The sequence below is a fragment of the Paramormyrops kingsleyae genome, chromosome 4, assembly GCF_048594095.1.
Source record: "Paramormyrops kingsleyae isolate MSU_618 chromosome 4, PKINGS_0.4, whole genome shotgun sequence".
NCBI lineage: Eukaryota > Metazoa > Chordata > Actinopteri > Osteoglossiformes > Mormyridae > Paramormyrops > Paramormyrops kingsleyae.
Window position 1 is genome coordinate 17331419 of NC_132800.1, and position 25170 is coordinate 17356588.

The 25170-nt window shown below is 41.9% G+C and overlaps 1 protein-coding gene across 1 annotated transcript; it reads left to right on the forward strand.

Annotated features, from left to right (window-relative positions):
- Window positions 1–2548: 2548 nt before the first annotated feature.
- Window positions 2549–24671, forward strand: sdr16c5b (short chain dehydrogenase/reductase family 16C, member 5b). The gene is made up of 7 exons (XM_023818228.2): window positions 2549–2874; window positions 3232–3574; window positions 6855–6986; window positions 8017–8116; window positions 13497–13641; window positions 16210–16335; window positions 23822–24671. Exons 2-7 carry the CDS (start codon window positions 3254–3256, stop codon window positions 23913–23915), a joined length of 918 nt encoding a protein of 305 aa, XP_023673996.1. The 5' UTR covers window positions 2549–2874; window positions 3232–3253; the 3' UTR covers window positions 23916–24671.
- Window positions 24672–25170: the final 499 nt, after the last annotated feature.

The window sequence follows — 25170 nt, forward strand, 5'->3', positions numbered from 1 at the left end:
ACATCGAGTTAGGGTTAGGGTTATCGATTAGTACTACGGTAGGATGTTTTGATAAAGTAGGACGTTTTGTCAGAACAGCGGCACTTCTATATGATATTATATAAGTCACACTGGGGAGGTGCTTCAAAAGCGCTTTTTCAAATAAACCATATTTTAAAATGTCATATAGCTCAATAACTCCCTAAAATGAGATATCAAAAACAACAAACAGCTCAAGTGATATTTAAATTGAGATTCTCATGCAGTCTCCACGACCATATATAAACAGTTTTAAACAGCATACCGAAGAATAATAACGTTCCCTCCACCATAGGAGATTTTAATGGAGGTGCAGTGGGTGAAATTGCACCCCCTACACGTAAGATGAAGACGCTATTTGAACATATTAATTAAGTTCATCCATCCATGTTTTACACCCGTTTGTCCTATGCAGGGTCCTATGCGCGAAGCTATGGGTGCAAGGCGGGGAACAACCGAGGAGGGGCGGCAACCCATCGCAGGGTGTAACGGTATGTTACCTTCTACTGGTTTTATTTTACTGCCGCTTTAAGGGCAGGACGAGTGGCGCACGCAAGGTGCACAAAAAAGGGAAAGGTTTTTATTTTACGTAAGTAGTCGTGACCTAGGGCGAGGCCCTCCCCCACCTGAAAAATATACGGAGTGCGCTGCTGCACCCGGCCTGGATTAAGTCGGTCTGCGCTAGTTTTGCATATGTATGCCAACATAGTTGCCAGGGATGCCAACTTTGATCAGCTGGCTGGCGTGAGATTTTCCACTCGAGATTAGTCTGCACACACTTGTACAGACATTTGCATGCATGTAACAGTTTAATTACTTTGTAAATTGTCTGTAGGGTTTGCAAACTGCCCTAACGCCTTTGATGTAGGTAATTTTAGGTTTATAATGGAATAATATAAATTTGCAGTAAGACTTCTTGCGTCAAAGTCTGAACGCGGGAGTATCATGCCAGATGCGTGAGAGCTGGCAGCCCGGATGACCGATATTAAAGCACACCTGTGTAAGCACCGCATCACGTGGCTGCTGGGCTGTTTTTCAGGCTGGGTTCTAATGCTTTTATCCTGACGATGTTACAAGGGTACACGTCATTCACGTACTGTACGCGCGCGCGCGCACACACACACACACACACACACATATATCAAACCCCGGTCCTAGAGGTGTTAGTGTTAACCACTGCGCCACCTAGTATGAAGTTCAACAAAAATTTAATTATATTTTTAAGTTATATTTGAATGTGGCTTGTGTTAGTCATATGAATGTGTAATAATATTTTATTGATAATGTATTCATCATAATTATTTCCTATTTATTTTATTTTTTACATATTTTTCTGGATAAATGACTTAGGCTCTCTCACCGTGCACCCCCTGGGAGCCTATGCCCTCTGCCGTGCCATACATTGCGTCACGCCCCCAGGGAGCAGCACACCAATTAAGTTAAGCTTCAATCAGCGATTCCATCGGTTTCTTCCCTTAAAATCCTGTTCGCCCTCGCACTCAGTGCCAAATAAGTATGGTTGCCCTCTACCAAACGTGCCCAGCATTCCAGCCCCGTCTCTCCCGGTCCTCGCTTGCCCTGCCATGCCTGCACCTGTCTGCCAATTAACCGTCTCGTATCCCTCTGATCATCACCTGCCCCGATTTCTCGACTTTCGACTTCGCCGAAACCGTGACCCCGACTCCGATTACCGCTGGCCTATGATTCCCAATAAACCCCCGTCTCCCTCATTTGGCTCTTCTGCTCTCTCTAAGCCTCGATCCGCTCTGACGGAGTATTATCGATTTAAAACTAAGAGATAAAATAAGTATATTTATACCGATCGTTGATACTTTTATGAAATAAAAAAAAAACATTGGTTGAGACAAAGATGGAAGTGGCAAAGAAACTGGATCTCATAACTGAAACTTTTTCACTTTATTGAAAATCTGCAAACCACAGCGTATCAGAATTTAATAATAAAACGATCCATCCCCATAACCTCTCTCCCACTGCAATGCGCTTAGAAATCATTTAACTTTTTACTTTGTCACATAGTGAGAGTTGAACACTGCGTACTTAATATAGGAAGCAATTTGAATTTATAATATGAACTCATATTCAATTATAGGAATTAATACACCTACACTCCTGAACTGTCAGAGAGAAATAGTCACGTATTTATCACATCGGCGTCTCGTTCATCTGTTCTCGATTGAGTGTGTTTGTAATTATTTATATTCATGCATTCAGTGTGAATTATTAGGCTGACCACGTTGCTGTGTCAGTAAAGAGGATTAAAACATACAGACATGGCTATGTCTGGACTTCCCTTCATCTTCCTTTGCGTATACTGCATGTGCTTATATATCTGTAATATTTGTACGTTTAATACGCGTGTTAACCACGCCGCTGTGTTACGTGAATTAAACGCACTTTCTTGAAATAGTCATGCATATATTTAGATTTATCTGCCTTTGCATCTATCGCTTGTGTAAGTTGTGTTTCGCTCACAATGTTTTAGGCGATCTTAGGCGGCGGCGCAGTCAGGATCCCCGACCAGCCCGGGATCACAGCCCTTCCCAGTCGCCCCGTCTCCGGGGGCCGCGTTCCAGCTCCGGTCGGCTTTTAAGGGGTTAAAACAAACCGCGCCCTGCGTGCACATCCCACACCGTTAGGAGACTCAAAGTCACGGCTGCCTTTTTCCTCTTTCTCATCGCAGAGGGCTGAACTTTGCCTTGATAGTAACACGGTGCTTTTTATAGCTACGGGCTGTGCAAAGGTCGCGCTTACATAGTGCGCGATACGCTGTACCGAAGAGCAATGACTTAGCCGTCCTTCACCATCCGCCGCACGCCCGATTAAAAGTTTGAGTTGGTAAGTTAATCTCTGCACTTTAAAAACAAGGTATTCTGTTTTATTCGTATCTTCAAACCTTCCAAATACAGACGCGGAGCCAAAGCCATCAATGGCTTGTGGCTGTTACGGTGATTTGCATGACGTTTTAAAGGCGTTTTCCCTCATTGTACCTGCTTTGAACTACAGTACTAACGCAGCATTGAATGGAAACGGGAACAGTTCAGGCTTGTGCGGGCAAACGCTTAGCTGAACAATATGCATCCTTATCTCCGACATTTAATTTCTGAGATTAATCTTGATTTAAATGTGGAGAGTTACAGTGAGAAAAAGAAATATATATTCAATTACATGTGCGCTTTTCTCATTTAAATACAGGCAGATCTTTCAGGAGTTCACGATGAACTTCTTCCTGGAGACCCTGATGTTGGTATTCCTTGGCCCATATTACTACATAGAGGCGTTTGTTAAATTATTTATCCCGACGAGGAAGAAGAGTGTGGCCGGAGAGACGGTATTGATCACAGGTGCCGGTAGCGGTATCGGACGGCTCATAGCGCTGCAGTTCGCCAGCATGGGGGTCACCCTAGTTCTGTGGGATATCAACAAGGAGGGTAACAAAGAAACGGCCAAGCTGGTCAAGGAGAAGGGTGCGAAGCGAGTGCACACATACATCTGCGACTGTAGTGAGAAGGACGAGGTCTACAGGGTGTCGGATCAGGTAAGACCTGTGCCAATCACCCTACCCCCTCCCATATTGAATCAGCATAGTTATGATAGGTTTATAAAGTGAACTAGTCAAAATGAAAATGACCAATCAGCTGCTTCCAAATCATCTGCATCATCAAATGATGCAGGAGTGTATCACAACACACCTATGTGTGATGGTTGTGAAAGGCGCTATATAAAAATGAATTGAATTGAATTAAATCAGACAAATATCTTCAGTGGACCTATGCAAGATTTCAAACCGTACCAGTCAAAAGTTTGGACATGCCAATTAACTGTCTGCAAAGGAGAGTGATAGTGTCGCATCACATGACCTGAGCACCTGACCGAAACACAGTACAATTGGTTTTAGAGGAGTTTGACCAGAGAGTGAAGGAAAAGTGATCAATGAGGCCTCAGCATACGTGTGGGATCATCTTCAGGACAGCAGGAAAAGTATCCCAGGAGGCCACCTCATAAACTGGCATACAGTCCCTGGAGAAATTAAGATTAAGGGCCTTGCTCAAGGGCCCAAAGGTGGGATCACTCCGCCAGTACAGGGCTTTGAACCAGCAACATTCTGATTCCCAAACCACAGAGCTGCCCTCCCGCAACAATCTTTTTTTTTTTGTTTAATACTTTTTTGGTCAGTGTTTAATTCTATATATGTTATTTTATAGATTTGATGTCTTGATAATTATTATAAAATTTAGAAAACTGTACAAAGAAAAACTAAAAATGTTTAAAGTCATATTTTGTCTGGTTACTTATGGTTAAAGTTAAGGCTGGATAGGGATTAAGGTTGTCATAGGTTTTTGTCTTTAGAAATGAATGACTGGTCCCCACAAGGATATGAATACAGAAGTGTGTGGCTGTGTTTTAACATCTCTAATGGGCCTGTATTAGATGTTATTTTGCAGATGCAGAGCCGTTGCCTGCAGCAATGTGAGGGTGTGACTTGTATGGAGTAATTTTGGGAATTTCTGAATTGCTGCAGGCTACAGAAAATCGGCTGGTACACCAGTAAACTTGCACTGGAAACACGTCTGGTAGCATTTGTTTGTGAATTCTGGATTATTTGCTAAAGTTCCGAAAAATCCCACATTACATTCTGTGTTTTAACGTTAGTAAACATAGAGTGAGACTTACAGACTGGCCAACCAAAATATGCGCTGGGTGATTTGTTTATAAGAGATGAAGTTTCATACCTGAAAAACAAACGCTGTCACCAATAGAGACATCAAACCTTTTGGCTCCCGTTGCCAAGTCTGTGAAATGTTTGAAAACTGTCGCCTTGGGAATGAGGTCCAGGTCCATCGAAGCTTCCCTTGTGCCGTTGTTTCTCTCTAATTGCGGGCACGCGTTGTGTAGACAAGACAGACATCAGAGTGAATGGGGTTAGATTTCTTACAGGTGTACCTGTGGATCTGTCTTATGCATGGATGGGCCGTTCCCAGGCATAACTGATTAGACAGCACCATCCATGTGACATGCCAAGCTTACCCAGCTCGGAACTGACATGGCAGAACAGAGCAGCGATTTATCCTCCATTTGTATCATGTGACACCAAAGGTACACAGCTAATGCCTGTACAGTGTTTGCATAATCCACAAGGTGAAGAAGAAAGATCCAACTTTGCCTTTGGCACAGATACAAGATCCTTGTTTGTAACCTGATACACCAGTAGCCTTTGGCTAAATCAGCAGCTGAACTGAAATAGAGCTAAACGATTAGGAGCAGTTTAGAGGATGAGGGGACTGTTTTCAGGGTTTAAGGAAGTAAGTGCAGTCATGTTTTATCTGGTTGTGAGTGAAAACAGTCATAAACCAAAACAGAAAATAACACAAAAACACACCTGGAAACATGCTCCATAAAACAGGGTATTCCAGATTTCTTATTTTTTTTTGTTAGGAGTAAATTTAAGGTCTTTAGTGTAAGTAGTCATTTGTTTGCGTTGTACGTCTGTGACCTTGGTGCTGTTTTTTTTTTCAGCATTTAAACTGCTCGTAAGTTATTTTGAATCATGTCAGTTTACAGAGTTCTTTGCAATGATTAGCATATTGGAATTGGAAGTACTTAATGTTAGCATGCCTCACCACAAGGCTTATGCAAACATACCTAAGCACATGGTGAATTTTAGCATGCCTCACCACATGGCTACTGCTAACATGCCTCACCACAAGGCTACTGCTAGCATGCCTCACCACAAGGCTAATGCTAACATACCTAAGCACATGGTGAATTTTAGCATGCCTCACCACAAGGCTAATGCTAACATACCTAAGCACATGGTGAATTTTAGCATGCCTCACCACAAGGCTAATGCTAACATACCTAAGCACATGGTGAATTTTAGCATGCCTCACCACAAGGCTAATGCTAACATACCTAAGCACATGGTGAATTTTCGCATGCCTCACCACATGGCTACTGCTAGCATGCCTAACCAAATGACTACTGCTAACATGCTTTACCACAAGGTTACTGTTAGCATGCTATACCACATGGCTAATGTTAGAATGATTCACCACGTGATTGTTATCGGTGCTGAAAATTTGACAGTGTTGCCAGCAGTTTTCTGTTACTCTCAGTTGTTGCTCTCTTCTGTCTTATTGGTATTTAGACTGTTTGTTGTGCTTCAGAAGGAATGGCTTGAACTTAGTGGCTGTGTTATCATTTTGATGTTTTTAATTTAGTTCTATTTATTTTATTTTCAGTTATCATTTAAAATCCAGTTTAGTTTTAGATTTCAGTGTGATCTATTCGTTTTTATTTTAAAGATATCAGCCAGTAGCCATTGTAATGGCTAGGACTTAGTGACCTACTAAAAAATGTAACGACACAGTACTGTTGGCTATTTTTATGGCTCAAGTTAATTGCACAACAGAGGACCAAAGCATGGCGCCATCTCAAGATAATGCACTGGATTATGTTTCCTTGAATGATTTCCATCATGGAGAAAAAATAAACACACCATTATTTTAGCTAAATAGCATAATGGAAAGTATTTGTTTGTTTATAATTTATTTCATTTAGTTTTTGGAAGCAATGTTGATCATTTTTGTTTACTTGTAGTTTTAAATTTAATTGTTGTATCTTGTTTTGTTTCCATTTACCACAATGTTTTCTCATAGTTTTAGTTTTCATTAACAATAGTAACCTTGGTGAGCAGCCAAAACCAATTTTACACATCATGTTTGTTCACAATCTGATATTTTATCTGTGCAGCCATGATTTTGTAGGTGCAATTGGTGTGATTGTGCTGGGCTAACAGGATAATTATTTCATTTTAGGTGAAAAGAGAAGTCGGTGATGTTTCTATCCTTATAAACAACGCTGGGATTGTGACAGGCAAGAAATTCATGGATGCTCCAGACAACCTCATCATAAAAACTGTTGAAGTGAACACCATGGCTCATTTCTGGGTACGTTCTCCCCGCCGACCCTCTGTACTGAGAGCGCGGCACTGCAGAGCTAAAAACATTAATGCTTATGCTGGTGGTTTTTGAATTGCCATGGTTTGTATTATAAAAATGTTATAGATCATGTAGCCTTGGATGTACAGAGGTGCACTTTCAGCGACAGACTGAGACAGTTGCACTGCTCCAAGGAGCGCTATATAAGGTCATTCCTAGCTTCATTCATCAGAATCTACAATGAGTCACCCTGTGGGAAACTGGGATGACCAACTGCCTGAATGGACCAGAATTGTTTTGGCATATTCACAGAACATTCCTTCATTCATCCATTCATTTCACAAGCCACTGGATGTATCACTCAGTGCAATACAGTTAGTCTACTTAAAAACTGTGGGATACAGTGCATTTATTTCTGAGATGGAATTCCGTGCAGTACCTTCTCTGATGTTCTTTGCACTGTTGCTGTTTATTGTCATTTATTGTTACTGTTTATTACTGTGTAAATGTCTTTCTACATACATTGTGGTACTACTGTAAACCTGCAGTTTCCTTTGGGATTAATAAATTATAAGTCACCATATATGATGTAGGGCTGGGCGATGTACCGAATTTTTAAGACATATTGATATATATTGATAGGAGATATAGGATGAGACCGTACTGTTTATATTGCTATAAGTTAAGCTGCTTTAAAATTATACCCATAGAGCCGCCAGTTCGCCTATTTCTCCTCTCCCTGTCTGTCTCTCACACAACTGCACCCTGCCCAGCCCCTCTCCCCCCTCCGAACACAACCCGCCCCTCCCCCTCACTCGCATGTCCTGCATGCTGCAACAGCATGGAGACAGATCCAGACACGAGGCAAGTTAATGAAGAGGAGGCTGGTTGGTAAAATAAATAAAAAAAATATATATATAATTTTGATAGGAGATATAGGATGAGACAGTACTGTTAATAAGTTAAGCTGCTTTAAAATTATACCCATAGAGCCGCCAGTTCGAAACAGTCGTATGTGTGTTTTGTTTTGTTTTTTTAGACCTATAAGGCTTTCCTTCCTGCGATGGTAGCCAATAACCACGGACACCTGGTCAGCATTGCCAGCTCTGCAGGACTGATTGGTGTCAACGGATTGGCAGGTATGGGTGTGATCCACACCTCGTGCTGTTTTGTCAGGCCTTGAACACTGAGATATGTATTTAAATGTACAGTCTTTACCTCCTTGTGTAGCGCGTGGTAAAAAGAAATGCAGGACAACCAACTCGTAAAGTGCAAATCGGTTAGGTTGTGTCACGTGTGTTTTTCCTTACTGGTGATGTAGTCATGGTTTTATGACGCATGCACAGTAATTACCAGGGCTTAAGGTGACGGGTAAACATTTGCCCGGATGCTGGCTTTTCGGTATTGTACGCACGTTTACTTGCGCCCACAAGTTGTTAAGCAGATTAGTAGTACATCTAAAATTATGCAATGGGATGTGTATTATGGTACCCAAAAGTTAATAATCTGTAGAAATTCGACGTATCCTTATGCTTATGAAATTTGGTTAGCAGAGCATGCCACATAATACTCTTTTGGTAAATCATGGAAGCGATAAGCAGTGAAGTGGCAGTGAAGAAAGGGATGGATCAGCAGACTCAACATCTTTGGAAAGAGAAGATACTGTAGGTGGACTTGTGCTTCAGAAGGAATGACTTGGAGAGAGAGATGTTGGTGGTGGCACAGCAATTTGCAGTCTTTGTAAAAACAATGTTTTGAGAGGCAGAAGTAGCGTTTCGTGGAAAATCCCACTAAACAAAGTGCACGTCTTGCCCAGTTGGGAGTAATATGAAAAAGCAAGGGATGATTTGGGAGTCACTGTCTTGGGCTGTTTTGCACATTCACTACAGCTTGTGATAAATGGGGGCTGCTATCACAGTGAGGTGTAAGTGATGCTGTTTCCATCCATCCAGTGGGAGAAAAATTGTGGGGCATTTTATAGGGGTGTAAATCACAGCTTTCCTCACGATACGATACAGTATCGATTCCTTAAGCCAACGGTTCGATTTTTTTTTTTTGATACCTAAGAAATTCCCATGATACGATGCGATACGATACGATTCGATTCAGCTCAATACTGGGGATAATAGTCGAAATGATGAAATTTCACACAATCCTTTACATTTCAATGGATTAAAAAAGGCAAATATAATTAGCATTTTATCATATTTTATTTGGAACTGTAAACAAAGTCTAGTGTAGTCAAGTATGTCCCATAAATCAAGCAAAATAAAGTGCAATAAGGTAAAAATAAAAACTTTGGATGGATGTAGATTAACATGGTGAATAATTTTTATTTTGAATCAAGTCTTCTCCAGACAAATACAAAAGTGTAACAAAAAGTATGTCCATAACTGTCATGAGCTGCTCGTATGACCCTCTCCTGTGCTAGAGGCTTCTTACTTGGTCCAGCTCCCCCATTCATTTTTATACCCTTAAGTTTAGTAGAAATAAATTGGAGGTTAACTAGGCGACTCGGTAGCTTGCAGCAGCTGGTGCGTCATCCATCCTATATTTTTTATGCCATACGATCTACCCACACTAGGGCTGGGCGATTCCTAGGGCTAATCTACTATCTATGATTATTTATTGAACATCAATGTTGAACAACTGAAATTAAAGCACACATTGCCTAAAACGAACAAAAACTTTGTTCTTATAAAAAAAGTAAAAATAAATAACTTGCATTTTTGGAAACAAAATAAATTATTTTCAATGTTTTTCTTATTAAAAGTAGAAAATAAGCAGTATCTCTTCTAAATAAAATAACTCTTGTATATCCTGTAACTAATATTTTAAACAGTGCATTTCTTGCATGTTCTGTAAACAAATATTTTAATGTGCAGTGCAGTTTTAGAAAAATGTGATCGCGATGGCACAGTGTATCTTCTGTCGAGAGTTTTAACGAGGTGTTTAAACCCGCTTCACTCCACTGTAGCCAAGGGAGTCATATCCTTTGCGATGTAATAACAAATAGCGTCAGTTATTTCTTTCCATCTTCTTGAACGCTTTTCATACTGTGTGGCATTTGTGAACGCTTGTGTTATCGACATCTGCTTTGCGGAGGCACTTGTTGCTGGGCGCTTGTCAGTCTCTTTTTGTTTTTTTTGAGCCATGCACTGTTCATATTCAGTAACGTGATTGTGCTTCAAGTGTTGAAACAAATTGGTGGTGTTACCTTTGGGCGTCCAAAACTGTTTTTCTACAGTGTCTACATCTGACTTCATTTTGTTCATTGTCATCCTTACTGAATCCAAAATGTGTCCAAATGACGGAGACTGCGTTTTTCTTTGGTACAAGCTGCTCTTCTTGCTCAGTTGTCTGTGTTTAAGCTCTCCATGCTCGACATATCGGCGGAATAACGTAACGTAACGGAGCGGGGTCACGTGACTCCACACGCGGTAGTGTTTTTAAAGGGAAAGTAATCGAAATAATCGACCTGGAAAAATTTGATCGATTATAGGTTCTGAATGTCGATTTCGATTACTTTTCAATTAAATGCCCAGCCCTAACCCACACTACCTTTGCGATCGACCAGTAGATCGCGATCGACCTATTGGGCACCCGTGGTGTAGACCATGTACTGTATACGTCGGAGTGGATCATGAAAACAATACTGGAACAGGCCAGAAAATAAAAACGCTAAATAATGCACAAATGAGATACGTTATGTATGTTTCTAGTGGCCTAATGGAAGATTTTTTGGGATACTTTTTTCATTTGCATTTACTAGTTTTAAAAATAATAATATATAAATATTTATATATTATACTTTTTTTATTTTATTCAAATATTTAAGTAAAAAGAGCTCTAGAATTGGCAGTCATGTATCGGTATCGGATTTGAACTGAGAAAATGTGGATTGGACCATCCCTAGTACTAGTAATCTTCTTGCCAAGTTGTAGGCTATGTAAACATTTGAATAGTACCAAAAAACCTAGTAGAAGTTGTTTTCATGTGTGGTCTGTGTGGAATATTATATGTTTTATGTAGTATATTTCTGCTGCACACAAATTGCCCTTTTTGGACAGAAAAATAAAGTGAACTGAACTGAACTGAAAAAGCCGGCATCTGGGCAAATGTTTACTGCTGTCATCTAAAGCCCTGGTGATTGTTATGCATGCAGCATATAATCGCGATGTGATATCTTGCAGCCCTATTTTTAATTGACTTTGCTTCCATTTGCCGTTTGGCACCATGCTTGTCCACTTGAAGGATGCAGTAAAACTGCGATAAAACGGCAGCTCCTCTGCTCTGGGCCTCTTAAATATCCCCATCCATGAGAAACCGTTACCCCGAACCGACTCTCTGAGAGCACTTGAAGCACCATTGCACCATTCTGCTAATGGTAAGAAAATGTGCTGTTCTCCGTCAGGAACTGTCCCTTTTAAGCATCTGCCCATCGTCCTTTATCGTTTGTCCAGTCATGGTGAATTTGCCAAGCACAGCAAACAAGGTGGGAAACACCCTGGATGGGATGCCTTTTAATCATCACACGTGTTCAGTTTCAACCTGTACACTGACGAGACACAGATTTTCTTTCCAACACTTGAAAGGTCCCAGACAAACAGTGGCCAACCAGAAAAAGATAACATGCGGTTTAATCGGAAGGGAGTCTGTTTATTTGGCTGTGTTTTGCTATTTGATTTTCTCGACATCAGTATTTGATGCTCTCGCTTCCTGACTGTGCTCGTGTGGGACCAGAGGGCAACTGACGTGCTGCTATGATTCACATTTCTGGTGATTTGTTGTCTATTTGAAAGTGCAGTGGAGGATTCCCCTCGCCAGGCGATCAGCCACTCATGGCTTTCAAACAGTCCGGGGGGTGAAGACTGCCCCACACAGCTGAGACGCCTTTGCTTTTGTACACCGACAGCCAAAGGACAGCTAGTTCTATCGGTATATGCATGGTGGTCTGCTGATGTCAGACAGGATTATCAGAATCCACATCGGTGATTGTATCCAATATAGACCTCAGCTAAGCAGGCTGATTTTTCTCAATATGCGGCGTAAAAGCTGCCCTGCCGTAGGGTATTTCTGATGGGGGTAATTAGCGAGCAGCTAAGACTAAACATACTCAATCTCCATGCTGTCTCTGGGTAGCGAGGCACCTTCGATCAACTTAATGCCTTCTTAACTCTATGGTAGGAAGCTATATGAAACCATTTCTTTTCATGTATGAGTTGAAAGAATGAATATTTATAGATCTGACCTTGTTTAACTTTATTAGACTTTTGCACTTTATTTTAGATGATATTGCCTTAGATATTATTTACATCATTTTTTGTAATAGGTTTTGAGTTGGGGCTTCAAGATTTGACTTCCTGTGCTGTGATTCAGATGATGTATTTCTTATAAAGATTCAGGGAAATGTTTCAAAAGCCTGGAGAGCAAGCTAGTTGTCAGCATTTGTGCTACGGTGTAAGAGCAGAGGTCTGAATAGCATCGCCATGCGCGGCTGCAGAGGTCTGAATAGCATCGCCATGCGCGGCTGCAGAGGTCTAAATAGCGTCGCCATGCGCGGCTGCAGGGGTCTGAATAGCGTCGCCATGCGCGGCTGCAGGGGTCTGAATAGCGTCGCCATGCGCGGCTGCAGGGGTCTGAATAGCATCGCCATGCGCGGCTGCAGAGGTCTGAATAGCGTCGCCATGCGCGGGCGGCTGCAGAGGTCTGAATAGCATCGCCATGCGCGGCTGCTTTGATACGGGTTTTCGACGTGGCATCGTAGCATCATATCATTCAGGATTACTATGAATTCCTCTCCTGGTCCAAATATGCTTAGGTCAACTGATGTCTCTGAATTGCTCATTTTGTTCGATTCCATGTGTATTCCTTACCGTGTTCCATCCAAGGTGTTCCTTATGCTACCAGGGATGAATTCTACCAGATTCTAGGCTCCAGGTTGATGGTTATGGAAAACATCCAGTAAACAAGACAAAATATTTGGTCAGGAACACTTGATAATGGTATCAGAACTGATAATATGAATTAAAGTTTTTGCGCTTGTTTGACACTGCAGATTTGAAAAAAATATATATAATGTCTAACGTTTCTGATATTTTTTGGTACATTCTGCCCCAAAATTGAAGAACTTATGCCTTTGCAGAGTTCTGCTGTGGAAATGTTTGAAGTATTTAATACTTCAGCGTTTCTGCTGAAACTGATTTAATGCAGTTCCATAAATTCTACACACAATTCCACAATATCCATAGCTAACTGTTGGTATTATTAATGCAATGGTCTAATAGCTATTAGGAGCTTGTTTGCATTGACCTTTAAATCAAATAGCTGTAATAAAGCCAATATGGTTAAAATTAGAGAGTAATTAGCTTTCCAAATCTAATTTCTGAAATACTGTTAATGTATCCGATTTAATTTACCCTGTAACCCGGCGACCGTAACCACGAGAGACCATGAGCGTTTCCTTCACGTAATGGGATTCCTGCGGCCTCACCCCTAATCCCCCCCCCCCCCCCACAGATTACTGTGCCAGTAAGTTCGCGGCTGTGGGTTTTGCTGAGTCTGTGGCCTTGGAGCTGCTGGCCACAGGCAAGAGCGGCGTAAAGACCACCATCGTGTGCCCCTTCTTCATCAACACCGGCATGTTTGACGGCTGTGACACCAAGTAAGCAGAGACCCGGCCAGTCCTAACGTCACACCGTACATCTTACAGATATTTATATTACAGTGATATGGTATACTCTCACCCCCATGAATTTTATTCCCTAGATTTCAAAATACCAGAATACCACTGATTTAAAAATTACTGTCCTAATCTGTTTGCCACGGTGCAATGTCTAGACAATATGAGAAATTAGTTTTCGCTCAAGCCCAATTACTGCTTTACATTTTATTGTCCTATTTTGTTCTATATCTTAATTTTATTGTAATTTTCATTTTATTTATCTTAATTTATTTTTTAAATATTACCGATTCTTTACCTTTGAGCACGATCCAGGGGCCTGTAACATGAAGCTGGATTTCTTGCTTGGGGAGATAACTTGTTGGATTTAAGGTAGGCTGGGCTTAATGTAAGTGAATGAAGATAAAGGCCATTGAAACTGGGCTACCTTAAATCCATTATAATATCCGCTATTAAATTAATCCAGCTAAGCAAGAAATCCAGCTTTGTGATACAGGCCCCAGGAGGCCGGTGGGAGAAGCTTCTCGCTACTCAGGTGTGTGGTGCATGTTTGTGAATGTGAAAAATGAAACTTGAAAGTTGAACCGAAAAGTTGAAACTAGCTCACTGGTTTTGCTTTGGAACAACAGGTTCCCCTATTTTGTTGTTGTTATTAATTTGATTGTTTTCTGACTCTGTGTTTTGGGTTTTCTGTGAGTTGTTGAGAGTTTAAATAGTTTATTGTCTGAGGAATGTCAACCATGTGAATTATTATATAGAATCCACAGCGGGGGGCGACCCGACCGACGGCCTGTCTTGCGACTCTGAAGGCCGCGGAGTCGACAAGCAGCTAGCTAAGGTCACGAGTTCGGGATTACAAAGCTCCCGCGGGCCTCTCTGCTAAGCTAACCAACAAATTCCTGCCTACCCAGAATTTCTGGCGCTAACATGGAAGCAGCAACATATGGCCAAAAGCATCATGGAGTATCTGGATAGCAAATAAATGATTCTAGTTGATTCTAGTGGAATGAATGCGTACATATGTGTTTGCACTCATTTTGCATCTGTTTACCATAAAGTGATACCAATATGGTAGAAAAATTATAAATCCAGTCGTATAACAACCAGTAACAACCAGTGAAGCCACTTAGGATAAAACTCCGGACCTCTCAGTTGGTGAGCAAAGTTATCTCTTTTATTCAAGCAATCGAGCGAAGCGCTCCCGTCACACTCTGGCACCAGGTACCACGAGCACACAGAGCACCCACTCGATAAACATCTTAGTCCTGATTGGTCACAAAACACTAACAAACCAGGCTCAAACGTAAAACAAACACAATTCTCTCGCTCTATTGGTTCACCTTGGCAGCAAGGTGAAATCCACCCATTTTGCTCAATTTACGAGAACATGAGATATGAATATAGATATTGATTATATGACATTTAATCACTGTGAATATTTGGTTGTCCTTTAATTAATGATTGACGTATTGTCATTGAATCACTGCAAATACAAGGTTAACATATAATTAATATGATTGTCGTAACAATTACTTAAACACTTGTAGTACCGCATAACAGATTGCGTATGGCCTACTGCGGCTACTTTATAACTACAACTCTTTGTGCACTAGTTAGGGCAGCTTCGAATCTCTTCCTGCAGGTGGTTCCTCCACCCCCCCCTTACTCCGCTGTTCGTCTCTCCAAGGTCCGACCTCTCTACAGGGTCTGCGGAACTAACTGCAGGCAGCTATCATGAAGCGAGGTCACACAGTACTCAAAACAATCTCTTCTTTCCTAAGGCCTAAGACATAACAGACGCACTATGCCTCCCCTCCCAGGCCTACCAATGTCCAATTTTACTTCCACACCAATTAATGGCATGTGATGAGTTTCTTTGCCTTTAGATGAGTTCCTGGTTGTCATTGTATTTTCCAGATGGGGACCAGTTTGTCACTGCTGCAGACACATTCTCATCAGTCCGATAACTCAAAAAGTATTTGATAGCTGAGTTCTGGAACTGATCAAATTTGCAACAAATTGCACCGAAATTGAAGCAGCGCCACACAGTAGGTATAAAAAAAGAGAAGGGCAACCTCAGACTGATTGTACTGAGACACATGAAGGTGGACTTTTAATAAAGATGTTCGTGTAGAGGTAGGGAGAGAATGTAGGGCAGGGTTCTTCAACTCTGGACCTCGCTTCCAAATCCAGGCCATGTTTTCAGTTCTCCCAGGTAGTTGTTTAATAATTACTGATTCTGATTGGTCAGAGGATTCACACCTGACTGACAGGTAAAGGAAGGCTGGAAAACCAGCAGTACTCGGACCTCGAGGACCGTGAGTTGAATAACCCTGATGTAGGGGGTAAGAGATTGTAGACCTTGAGGAGTGTGGGAGGAGTATGAATTAGATGAGGGGGAGGGGGTGGGTCTGGTATAAAATGACTAAAAGCTTCCTCAAAGGCACACTTTTGTCATGACAGCCACACAACCAGTAGGGTCTTGTGGAGTGCCTGTCGTCATTAAAACATCAGCGCTGTCTCCGACGCAGTTCTGCTTGTGACCTGCAGGTGGCCTCGGGTGCTGCCAATTCTGGATCCGAACTACGTAGCGAAGAAGATTGTCAATGCCATACTGACCGAGCAGGTGCACCTCTACTTGCCCAGGAGTTTGTACTTCATGATGGCTTTGAAAAAGTAAGTCAATATTTTCATTTTAACATTTTATTTTACATCTTCTCCTGTTTCTTTATCAGTCACTTTTATCCAAAGCGACGTACAATTGAGAAACCAATGTGAGCCAATCCCTAGAGCAACTGGGGACTGAGGGCCTGGCTCAAGGGCCCAACAGTGACATCACTTTGCAAAATCGGGGAATAGAACCAACAACCTTCTGAATAGGGCACAGTATCCTAATCCACTTTAGGATTTACCTAGAGTCATGCACCAGCACATACACTATTACAAATGGTCCAAACTGAACTTACAAAATGCAAGCAATACAGCGTTTCCGCTGGTAAGATTTCTCTGTGGCGACCCGCCATGCCGGGATCTTTGCTGCCACAATGCCATGATGACTCTCCCTGGGAGCCCAATTCCCACCTCTGCCCTCTGTGCACGTATTACAGGATTCAGCTGGTTAACGGCACTAACAGGCTATATTACATTGTCACTTAGCAGACCCTTTTATAAAGCTGTAACAAAATTAACTTAACAGACGAGGTGGGTAAACAAAGCAGGTATTTAGCTAGGTGGGGTCTTTTATAGCCCCATTCAGACAGACATCCACACTGAAACCTCTCTAAATATTGCAGTTTTGCCGTTATGTCGTCGTGTGGGAATGGGAGCACTACCGGAAAAGTCTACCAGTTCATCTATCCCCTGGTGACCTAGTAACATACTGTAACGTTTACTGTAACTTTCTTTCATGTGTGAATGCACAACCATAACATTATTGTGCTCGACATTAATATCAGTTGGAAGTACACAACACCCGTTACTCACTTCCCACAACAAACCCACTAAATTTGACTGACTCACGTACAGTTAGGCTCTGTGCAGTGCAGTTAGGCTGTCGTTACATTGTTGAGTGAGGCACTGGAGACAGGCAAACTGTTGAGGACTTAATTTAACAACCGCTAAAACAACGTAGTTCTAACTGTCACTGAAAAATAACTAGCCTACATAATTATTGCTTGTTTACCTCCAGAGACAGAGAGGGAACATGCCGTCACTAAACAGTAATTTAAAAAAACACGTACAACATTTGATGTCCTGCATTTTTCCAGTAGTACCACCTCCTCCCCATCACATTGCCCCCACGCCAAACCTCTTCATCCACAGGAAACACTGCAACATTTGAAAGTGTATCGTACTCATGTTCATTGGCCGCTGTCAATGGGCATTTTCATGCAAAGGTCACACCCATAATGCTGATAAAAAGCCATGTATTTCTAACATGTAAATTAGTGTATGAACTTTGAGCATTTGTCTATATTCAGCCCAAGAGGTTACATGAAAATATATGCAAATTGACTCATTGATACTAAGCTTTTTCATGCTCTGAGGCATGTTTTTTTTTCCCCACCAGTGTGACTCTAAATGTCACATCCATAATGCTGGAATTGTCCTCCTAATAATCTGTTATCTATTGTGTGTAAATCTGTTTTGAAGAAAATGAGCTGTCTTTTACAATTAACTCGCACAACGTCGGTCTATCCGTCAGTTAATTACACGTTACTGAAACTTGTCCTTATTTGGAATGTAACTAGGTGAGGATCAATAACCCATCCAATGGATAAAGATGTTCTGATGTCAGTCTGGGGGCTTATGGAACCCGGGATGTCTAGTGATTTTGTGTGCTACTATAGAGCTGACACAGACTCTTACGCACTGGAATTTATTGCAGCCATTATCTCAGGGGATTAGCGATCTGTGGATTGTGGGGTTGAAATCCTGCAGCCGGCAGGGTCATTATGTGGCCATTGGGCCCTTGAGCAAGGCCCTTAACCCTAAATGTTCCAAGGAGCACCTGACCCTGCTCTCTTACCCTTACTACTACTTCATTTTGGACAATAGCTTCCGCTAAATAAATCTATATATTCCTTGTGTTTTATTTCAGCATGAGACCAGGTGATTTTAAAAATCTTTTTTTTTTAAATTTTGTTTTCCTATTGGCTGTCCAGCACGTTGCATTGATATAGTCTGACTGCAGCGGAGGTTTGACTGACCCGTCGTCCAACGGGCAGCACCTGGCCCGGCGGTGGATGCAGAGGTGGAGAAGGACGAGAAATGCGACGAGACGTTCACGGCCGATACCGCAACGCTGTGGAGGATTAAACTGTGATTACGTTTTGTTTGGGTCCAGACACTCGGAGGGAACGTGTGAAATGCAGCTGGCAATGCAGGCTCATACCTCCCATAAAGCGTGCATTCCTCTGGAAAGTCTGGAATTCCTCACTGCCAGGAATTTATGGATTAGGAGAGTTAATTATTTGTTGGGAGGCCGGAAGGAGGAGGTCACTGGTGCCCTGTATGTCAGGCAGTACAGTGTCTACCTAAAAGGGCTACCTCAATGATGTCAGGCAGTACAGTGTCTACCTAAAAGGGCTACCTCAATGATGTCAGGCAGTACAGTGTCTACCTAAAAGGGCTACCTCAATGATGTCAGGCAGTACAGTGTCTACCTAAAAGGGTTACCTCAATGATGTCAGGCAGTACAGTGTCTACCTAAAAGGGTTACCTCAATGATGTCAGGCAGTACAGTGTCTACCTAAAAGGGTTACCTCAATGATGTCAGGCAGTACAGTGTCTACCTAAAAGGGTTACCTCAATGATGTCAGGCAGTACAGTGTCTACCTAAAAGGATTATCTCAATGATGTCAGGCAGTACAGTGTCTACCTAAAAGGGTTACCTCAATGATGTCAGGCAGTACAGTGTCTACCTAAAAGGGCTACCTCAATGATGTCAGGCAGTACAGTGTCTACCTAAAAGGGTTACCTCAATGATGTCAGGCAGTACAGTGTCTACCTAAAAGGATTATCTCAATGATGTCAGGCAGTACAGTGTCTACCTAAAAGGGTTACCTCAATGATGTCAGGCAGTACAGTGTCTACCTAAAAGGGTTACCTCAATGATGTCAGGCAGTACAGTGTCTACCTAAAAGGGTTACCTCAATGATGTCAGGCAGTACAGTGTCTACCTAAAAGGGTTACCTCAATGATGTCAGGCAGTACAGTGTCTACCTAAAAGGATTATCTCAATGATGTCAGGCAGTACAGTGTCTACCTAAAAGGGTTACCTCAGTGATGTCAGGCAGTACAGTGTCTACCTAAAAGGGTTACCTCAGTGATGTCAGGCAGTACAGTGTCTACCTAAAAGGGTTACCTCAATGATGTCAGGCAGTACAGTGTCTACCTAAAAGGGTTACCTCAATGATGTCAGGCAGTACAGTGTCTACCTAAAAGGGTTACCTCAATGATGTCAGGCAGTACAGTGTCTACCTAAAAGGGTTACCTCAATGATGTCAGGCAGTACAGTGTCTACCTAAAAGGGCTACCTCAATGATGTCAGGCAGTACAGTGTCTACCTAAAAGGATTATCTCAATGATGTCAGGCAGTACAGTGTCTACCTAAAAGGGTTACCTCAGTGATGTCAGGCAGTACAGTGTCTACCTAAAAGGGTTACCTCAATGATGTCAGGCAGTACAGTGTCTACCTAAAAGGATTATCTCAATGATGTCAGGCAGTACAGTGTCTACCTAAAAGGGTTACCTCAATGATGTCAGGCAGTACAGTGTCTACCTAAAAGGGTTACCTCAATGATGTCAGGCAGTACAGTGTCTACCTAAAAGGGTTACCTCAATGATGTCAGGCAGTACAGTGTCTACCTAAAAGGGTTACCTCAATGATGTCAGGCAGTACAGTGTCTACCTAAAAGGGTTACCTCAATGATGTCAGGCAGTACAGTGTCTACCTAAAAGGGTTACCTCAATGATGTCAGGCAGTACAGTGTCTAGCTAAAAGGGTTACCTCAATGATGTCAGGCAGTACAGTGTCTACCTAAAAGGGTTACCTCAATGATGTCAGGCAGTACAGTGTCTACCTAAAAGGGCTACCTCAATGATGTCAGGCAGTACAGTGTCTACCTAAAAGGATTATCTCAATGATGTCAGTCAGGCATTTTGGTCTAATTGAATATATTTGATTGGGTGCAATTTTCGATATGTGATTGGTCAAAAAGGCCCAGCCAAGCTAAAACTGGAGGGAAAGCTGAGCGTATTAGCATCCCTGGCTAAAGTGTTACGGCACATGTGGAAAGACGCACTGCAAGTGCATTTTTAAATGAATATATTGGTTTTTTTATATCGTTAGTGGTGTTTGCTTGTAGTTATCAAGCCTTGTAAGAGAATTGTGACTGTTTTGTAGGAACTTTCGAGGTTGCTGTTCAGTTAGCCTAGCCTGGGTTTTCATCGCAGTGCCATGTTTAAATGAGCCGTTTTGTAATTTGTCGTTTATTTCTCCACTTGACATGTCCATCCTCCTGACCTCCCTCTCACCCCTCTTTCTTTGTATGAAACCAGCATCCCTCTTTCACCGTGACGACAGCAGGGTGATCCAAAATTTGTTCTATGTTTTTTAATGACTGATACAGCGCTCATGTCGAATTTAAAAACTCACATTATCCTCCATGACGGTGTTTGGGAAATCAGAAAAATTAGAAATTTATTGACATAGGATGCATAAGAGTACAAAAACATAATCCTAACATTAGAGTGGTGGATACAGAAAGATCATTTGAGTATTCTGGGTGATGGGTATTTAGTCAGGCATAAAACGCTGTGATTTAGAGTGACGCAATTTAAAAGGGGCACAGGGAAGCGGTGCGTTGGCTGAAGAGTGTGTCAAAGGTGTGAGCATGTCTGTCTGGGGATTGTGGAGGTTTCACACCATCTCAAAGAGAGAGAGAGATGGGAAGAATGTCATAGAGAGAAAATGACAGAGAGAGAGAGAGAGAGAGAGAGAGAGAGAGAGAATGATATAGAGAGAGGGAGATGGAGAGATAATGACAAAGCCAGAGAATGAGAGAGAGAGAGACGGGAAGAGTGACCGAGAGGGAGAGAGAGAGACAGAGAGATAATTACAAAGCAACAGAATGAGAGAGAGAGTGCAAATCCCCAAAGAACAAAAAAGAATAGGGAGACATTTCCAAGACATTTAGCATTCTCAGAAAGCTAAGTTTGTTCAGCTGCAGGGGTTAAAGTCATTAGATTTTCACCTTGTGGTGCTACAAGCCTGGGTCATCTTGACAAAGACACTCTGCCCTTGCTTTTGGATTTTGGTCTTTAAATCATTTGCCGTGTCTTGCAATAAACTGGCATCCAGGGTGTACCCCTGTCTCGTTCCCTCTGCTTCCCCTGTTACTCAGGATAAGGTGCTGTGCCTATGATCGAAAGGTTGTCAGTTCAAATCCCGTGGTCGGCAGAATGATGTCACTGTTGGGCCCGTGAGCATGGCCCTTAACCCCAATTGCCCCAGGGACTGTCTCTAACAATTATATTTCACTTTAGCTAAAAGTACCTGCAAAATAAATGTGATATAATAACCATGGTTACGGAGGATGGGTGGGTGGATAATTTGTTGTATGAACATTGCTGTTACTTTGGGAGGCTGTCACTTATTATTAAGTATTTTTCTTGTACTACAAGTATCCTGTGAGCATTGACTGAATGTTCTTGCGGTCCTGGCATTCAGCGTTTTGTTAGACAAGTCTTCCTCTTCGTTGCCACGGGTCTGTTGATGCCTGAGGCCACACAGAACCTGAGCTTCTCTCTACTATGAATGAGGGGACAGAAAAGAGTAGAAAAAATGCTCCTTTGTGCTGGTTATTCTGGTCTTTTATTTATCTTTCTAAGCTTGCGCATCTGTGGATCCGTGCTTTATAGATTTTATTGTCTCTTCACAAAGCACACATCACCCTCTTAAAGGGAAAGAAATAGTCTTTTGAGCTGTGGAACGACGCCGCATTTGCTGAGATGCTAGAGTGTTAGCAATGTACTTTGTCAGCTGATGGAAGGTGGATTTTTGGGTTATTGTGATATGTTTCTTGAGGAGATGTTAATTCACAACACACTCGAGATGTATTAATTCAAGTTTGAGTGGTTTAGTCTGGAAAATGGCACTATAATTATACCTTATCCAGTTCTTATTTGCATTTTAATCACATGAATGGGGAGGATCAGGGAGAAATCCTCAGTCCTCCAGGGATGGCGGATTCAGTCCCTCCTCCACCTGTCTGTGTGGGGTTCTAATCCTCTTTCCCGAGTCTCATAGGTGTTCTCCATTATACTCCTGTTCCCACTCGCAGTCCAACAACAAAACATCCTGGTTTATTGGCTTGGAGACTCCCATTCATAATTCCCATTCATAGTGTCCCTGCCTTTTACCTTGTGCTTCCTGGTGTAGGTTCCAGACCCCCTGAGAACTGGATGATTTATTAATTTTAATCACATTTACATTTATTTAGCAGACTGAAGGACCCAATGGTGACATCACTTAGCTGATTATGGGATTTGAACCGACAACCTTCTGATCACACAGCCACAGCCCCAATTATATTACAGTGCATGTAGGTGTCTCTGCCAGGGGAGATCTTGAACCACATAAATCGGTTTATTTTTCACACCATACAATTGAGGTTCATATTGCTTCCCAAATGGGTATATTTTATAACATGCAGGCACGTTGTGGTGGGCAAAGAGATCATAGAGACAAGGATGCAGGTAGATACCCCTTGCGAGGCGAGGTTCATTAAGGAGATAGGGGGCAATGCATTTTCTGTATCTACTTTTCCTATGCAGCATCACCGTGGTCTGGAGCTTTTCCCGGAAGCTACGGGAATAAGGCAGGGAATAACCCAGGATGGGGTGCCAATCCATCACAGAAAAGGGGAAAATATATGGATATATTCAAATGTATAGAAGGGTCAGTGGGAAGGGAATAGTCCCTTCAATGTAGTCATCTTCCACTAGGAGACGGTGTTTGTTTTATTAGGTTAGGATGCTGTGTCCGTCATCAGAAGGTTGTTGGTTCCAATCCCAGGGTTCTTAGAGGGTTCTCTCTAGTGCAAGTTTCAAGCTATGGGTTACAGTTGGTGTTGGCCCGCATTGTGCTGACTGCCCCCTGGTGGTCAATGGTGGCTTCCCCATGAACCATTACATCACAGCATCTCTCAACAGCGTTTTAGCATGATGTACAATTCGTGGTTCCGTCTGGTGATCAAACACGTATTCACGCTAACCTGCGAATCAGGTCATCACAGATCCTTAATCAACCAATCGGGTCATCTCATTTGAAAGTCACCCATAAAAGCAAATCCAAGAGGGTCAAAGATCCAAGATGGGTTGTCCTGCAATGAAGGGAAATGTTAGGAGACCCCGGTCAGACAGAAAAAGTCACCTGGCAATAATTATAGTTATCTGATGTTTATTCAGCATCCATGTTGAGACGACGAGCTTTTTTTTCCTGTGTTTTGGAAGCAACATTTATAGTTTTCATTTAGTTGTTTTTTATTTATTATCAGATTGTATTTGATTTCTGTTCACATAAATGTTTCTTTGTAGTTGTAGTTGTAGTTTTGGTGAACAATGACGTGAGGTTCACGCTGATGTTTCTGTTCCGCAGCCTGATGCCCACGAAGCTGGGAGTCCTGTTGGGCGATTACCTCGGCGCCTTCCACTTCATGGATGCGTTCAAAGGGCACAAGAAGAAGGAGTGAGCCGCCAGAATTCCGGAACTCTCCTGGATACGGAATGCATGAAATGTGGTGTATCCCCCTCATACACAATATCCCTCTATATGCTAAATTATGTAACTATTATATCTCTGTATGCTATTATTGTTTTTAGGAATGTAAATGAATGTAATTGCATCCAGCTTCAGCACGGTTTACATTTCTTTTTAATCGAAAGATTTGACTGTTTTTAATCCATAATGCCTTAACTCCAACATTCTGAGATATATACTGTAAATGTGCGTGTGTGTGTTTTTAAAAGTATTACCCTTATTGATTTGGGGATGTAACTGAAGACGGGAGGCTTGTTAAATCAAAGTGGGATTTTAATCGCTTTGAGTGTGTTGGGAGACCGGATTACACTGTAAGGGAGCCAGATGTTTTTTAATTGAAGGAGCGTAGAATGATGATAAGTGGTAATTGGTGAAGGATGCCTAGCATTTCAGTGTTTGTAGTACGAGCCTCTGGTTTTTGAATGTATTATTGTTTTACCTGTAGTCTGTCAATCGAACAACATGTATTCCCTCTGGAAGTGCAAAATGTTTTACGTCTACAGCTGGCATTGTTCTTTTGACAGTTTCTGTTGATTATTGTCCACAACAAAGAATGTTTGTATATATCATTAATCCAACATGTTGACAGAGGTGGTAACGCTGTGTTCGCAACATTAAGTACTTATGTTTTTGCTTGAAATGTCCAAGTCTGTCTGCATAAAAATATAGAAATGTAAACACTGTATAACCAACGATCATTCGTTAATATTTGGACCTGCTTATTTGGAAAATCCAACCAGGAAATTCTTGAATTCTCAACATTTTAAGAATCAGACTCAGAAATACTATTAGCCAGCTCTATCAAGCATACTAAGGTGTTGGGTGTGTGGGACAGAGCAGAGACGTGCAACGTAAGACAGGTAGCATAAAATATACGTGTAAAGTGCAGTTTCATAGAAGCAACGTTTTGGACCTAGGAATTCTGGGGACAAATCACAAACAAATAAGGCTTAAGGCAGTGAATAATAGACCATCCAGCCATACTATGTTGCCAACTTTTTGATGTAAACCCCTAGATCTCTTATGAACAACATTCATGAGTTCCAGGCTGATAAAATATCATGTAGATGTGGCTGCAACTTCAGAAACTTCGGTTTGCTCCCCCAAGCCTGCGGAATTACTGAGTATTGATGGTTACATTTTGTTTTCTAAATGCCAAGCCACCTGTCGTAGTGGAGGTGTTGCAT

What these genes read in the sequence shown, in the direction of transcription:
- sdr16c5b (XM_023818228.2), top strand. Translation starts at nt 3,254, where the DNA reads ATGAACTTCTTCCTGGAGACCCTGATGTTGGTATTCCTTGGCCCATAT. An exon ending in ACACCATGGCTCATTTCTGG is followed by an intron (nt 6,987 to 8,016) that starts GTACGTTCTCCC and finishes TTGTTTTTTTAG; the next exon opens with ACCTATAAGGCTTTCCTTCC. An exon ending in TTCATGATGGCTTTGAAAAA is followed by an intron (nt 16,336 to 23,821) that starts GTAAGTCAATAT and finishes TCTGTTCCGCAG; the next exon opens with CCTGATGCCCACGAAGCTGG.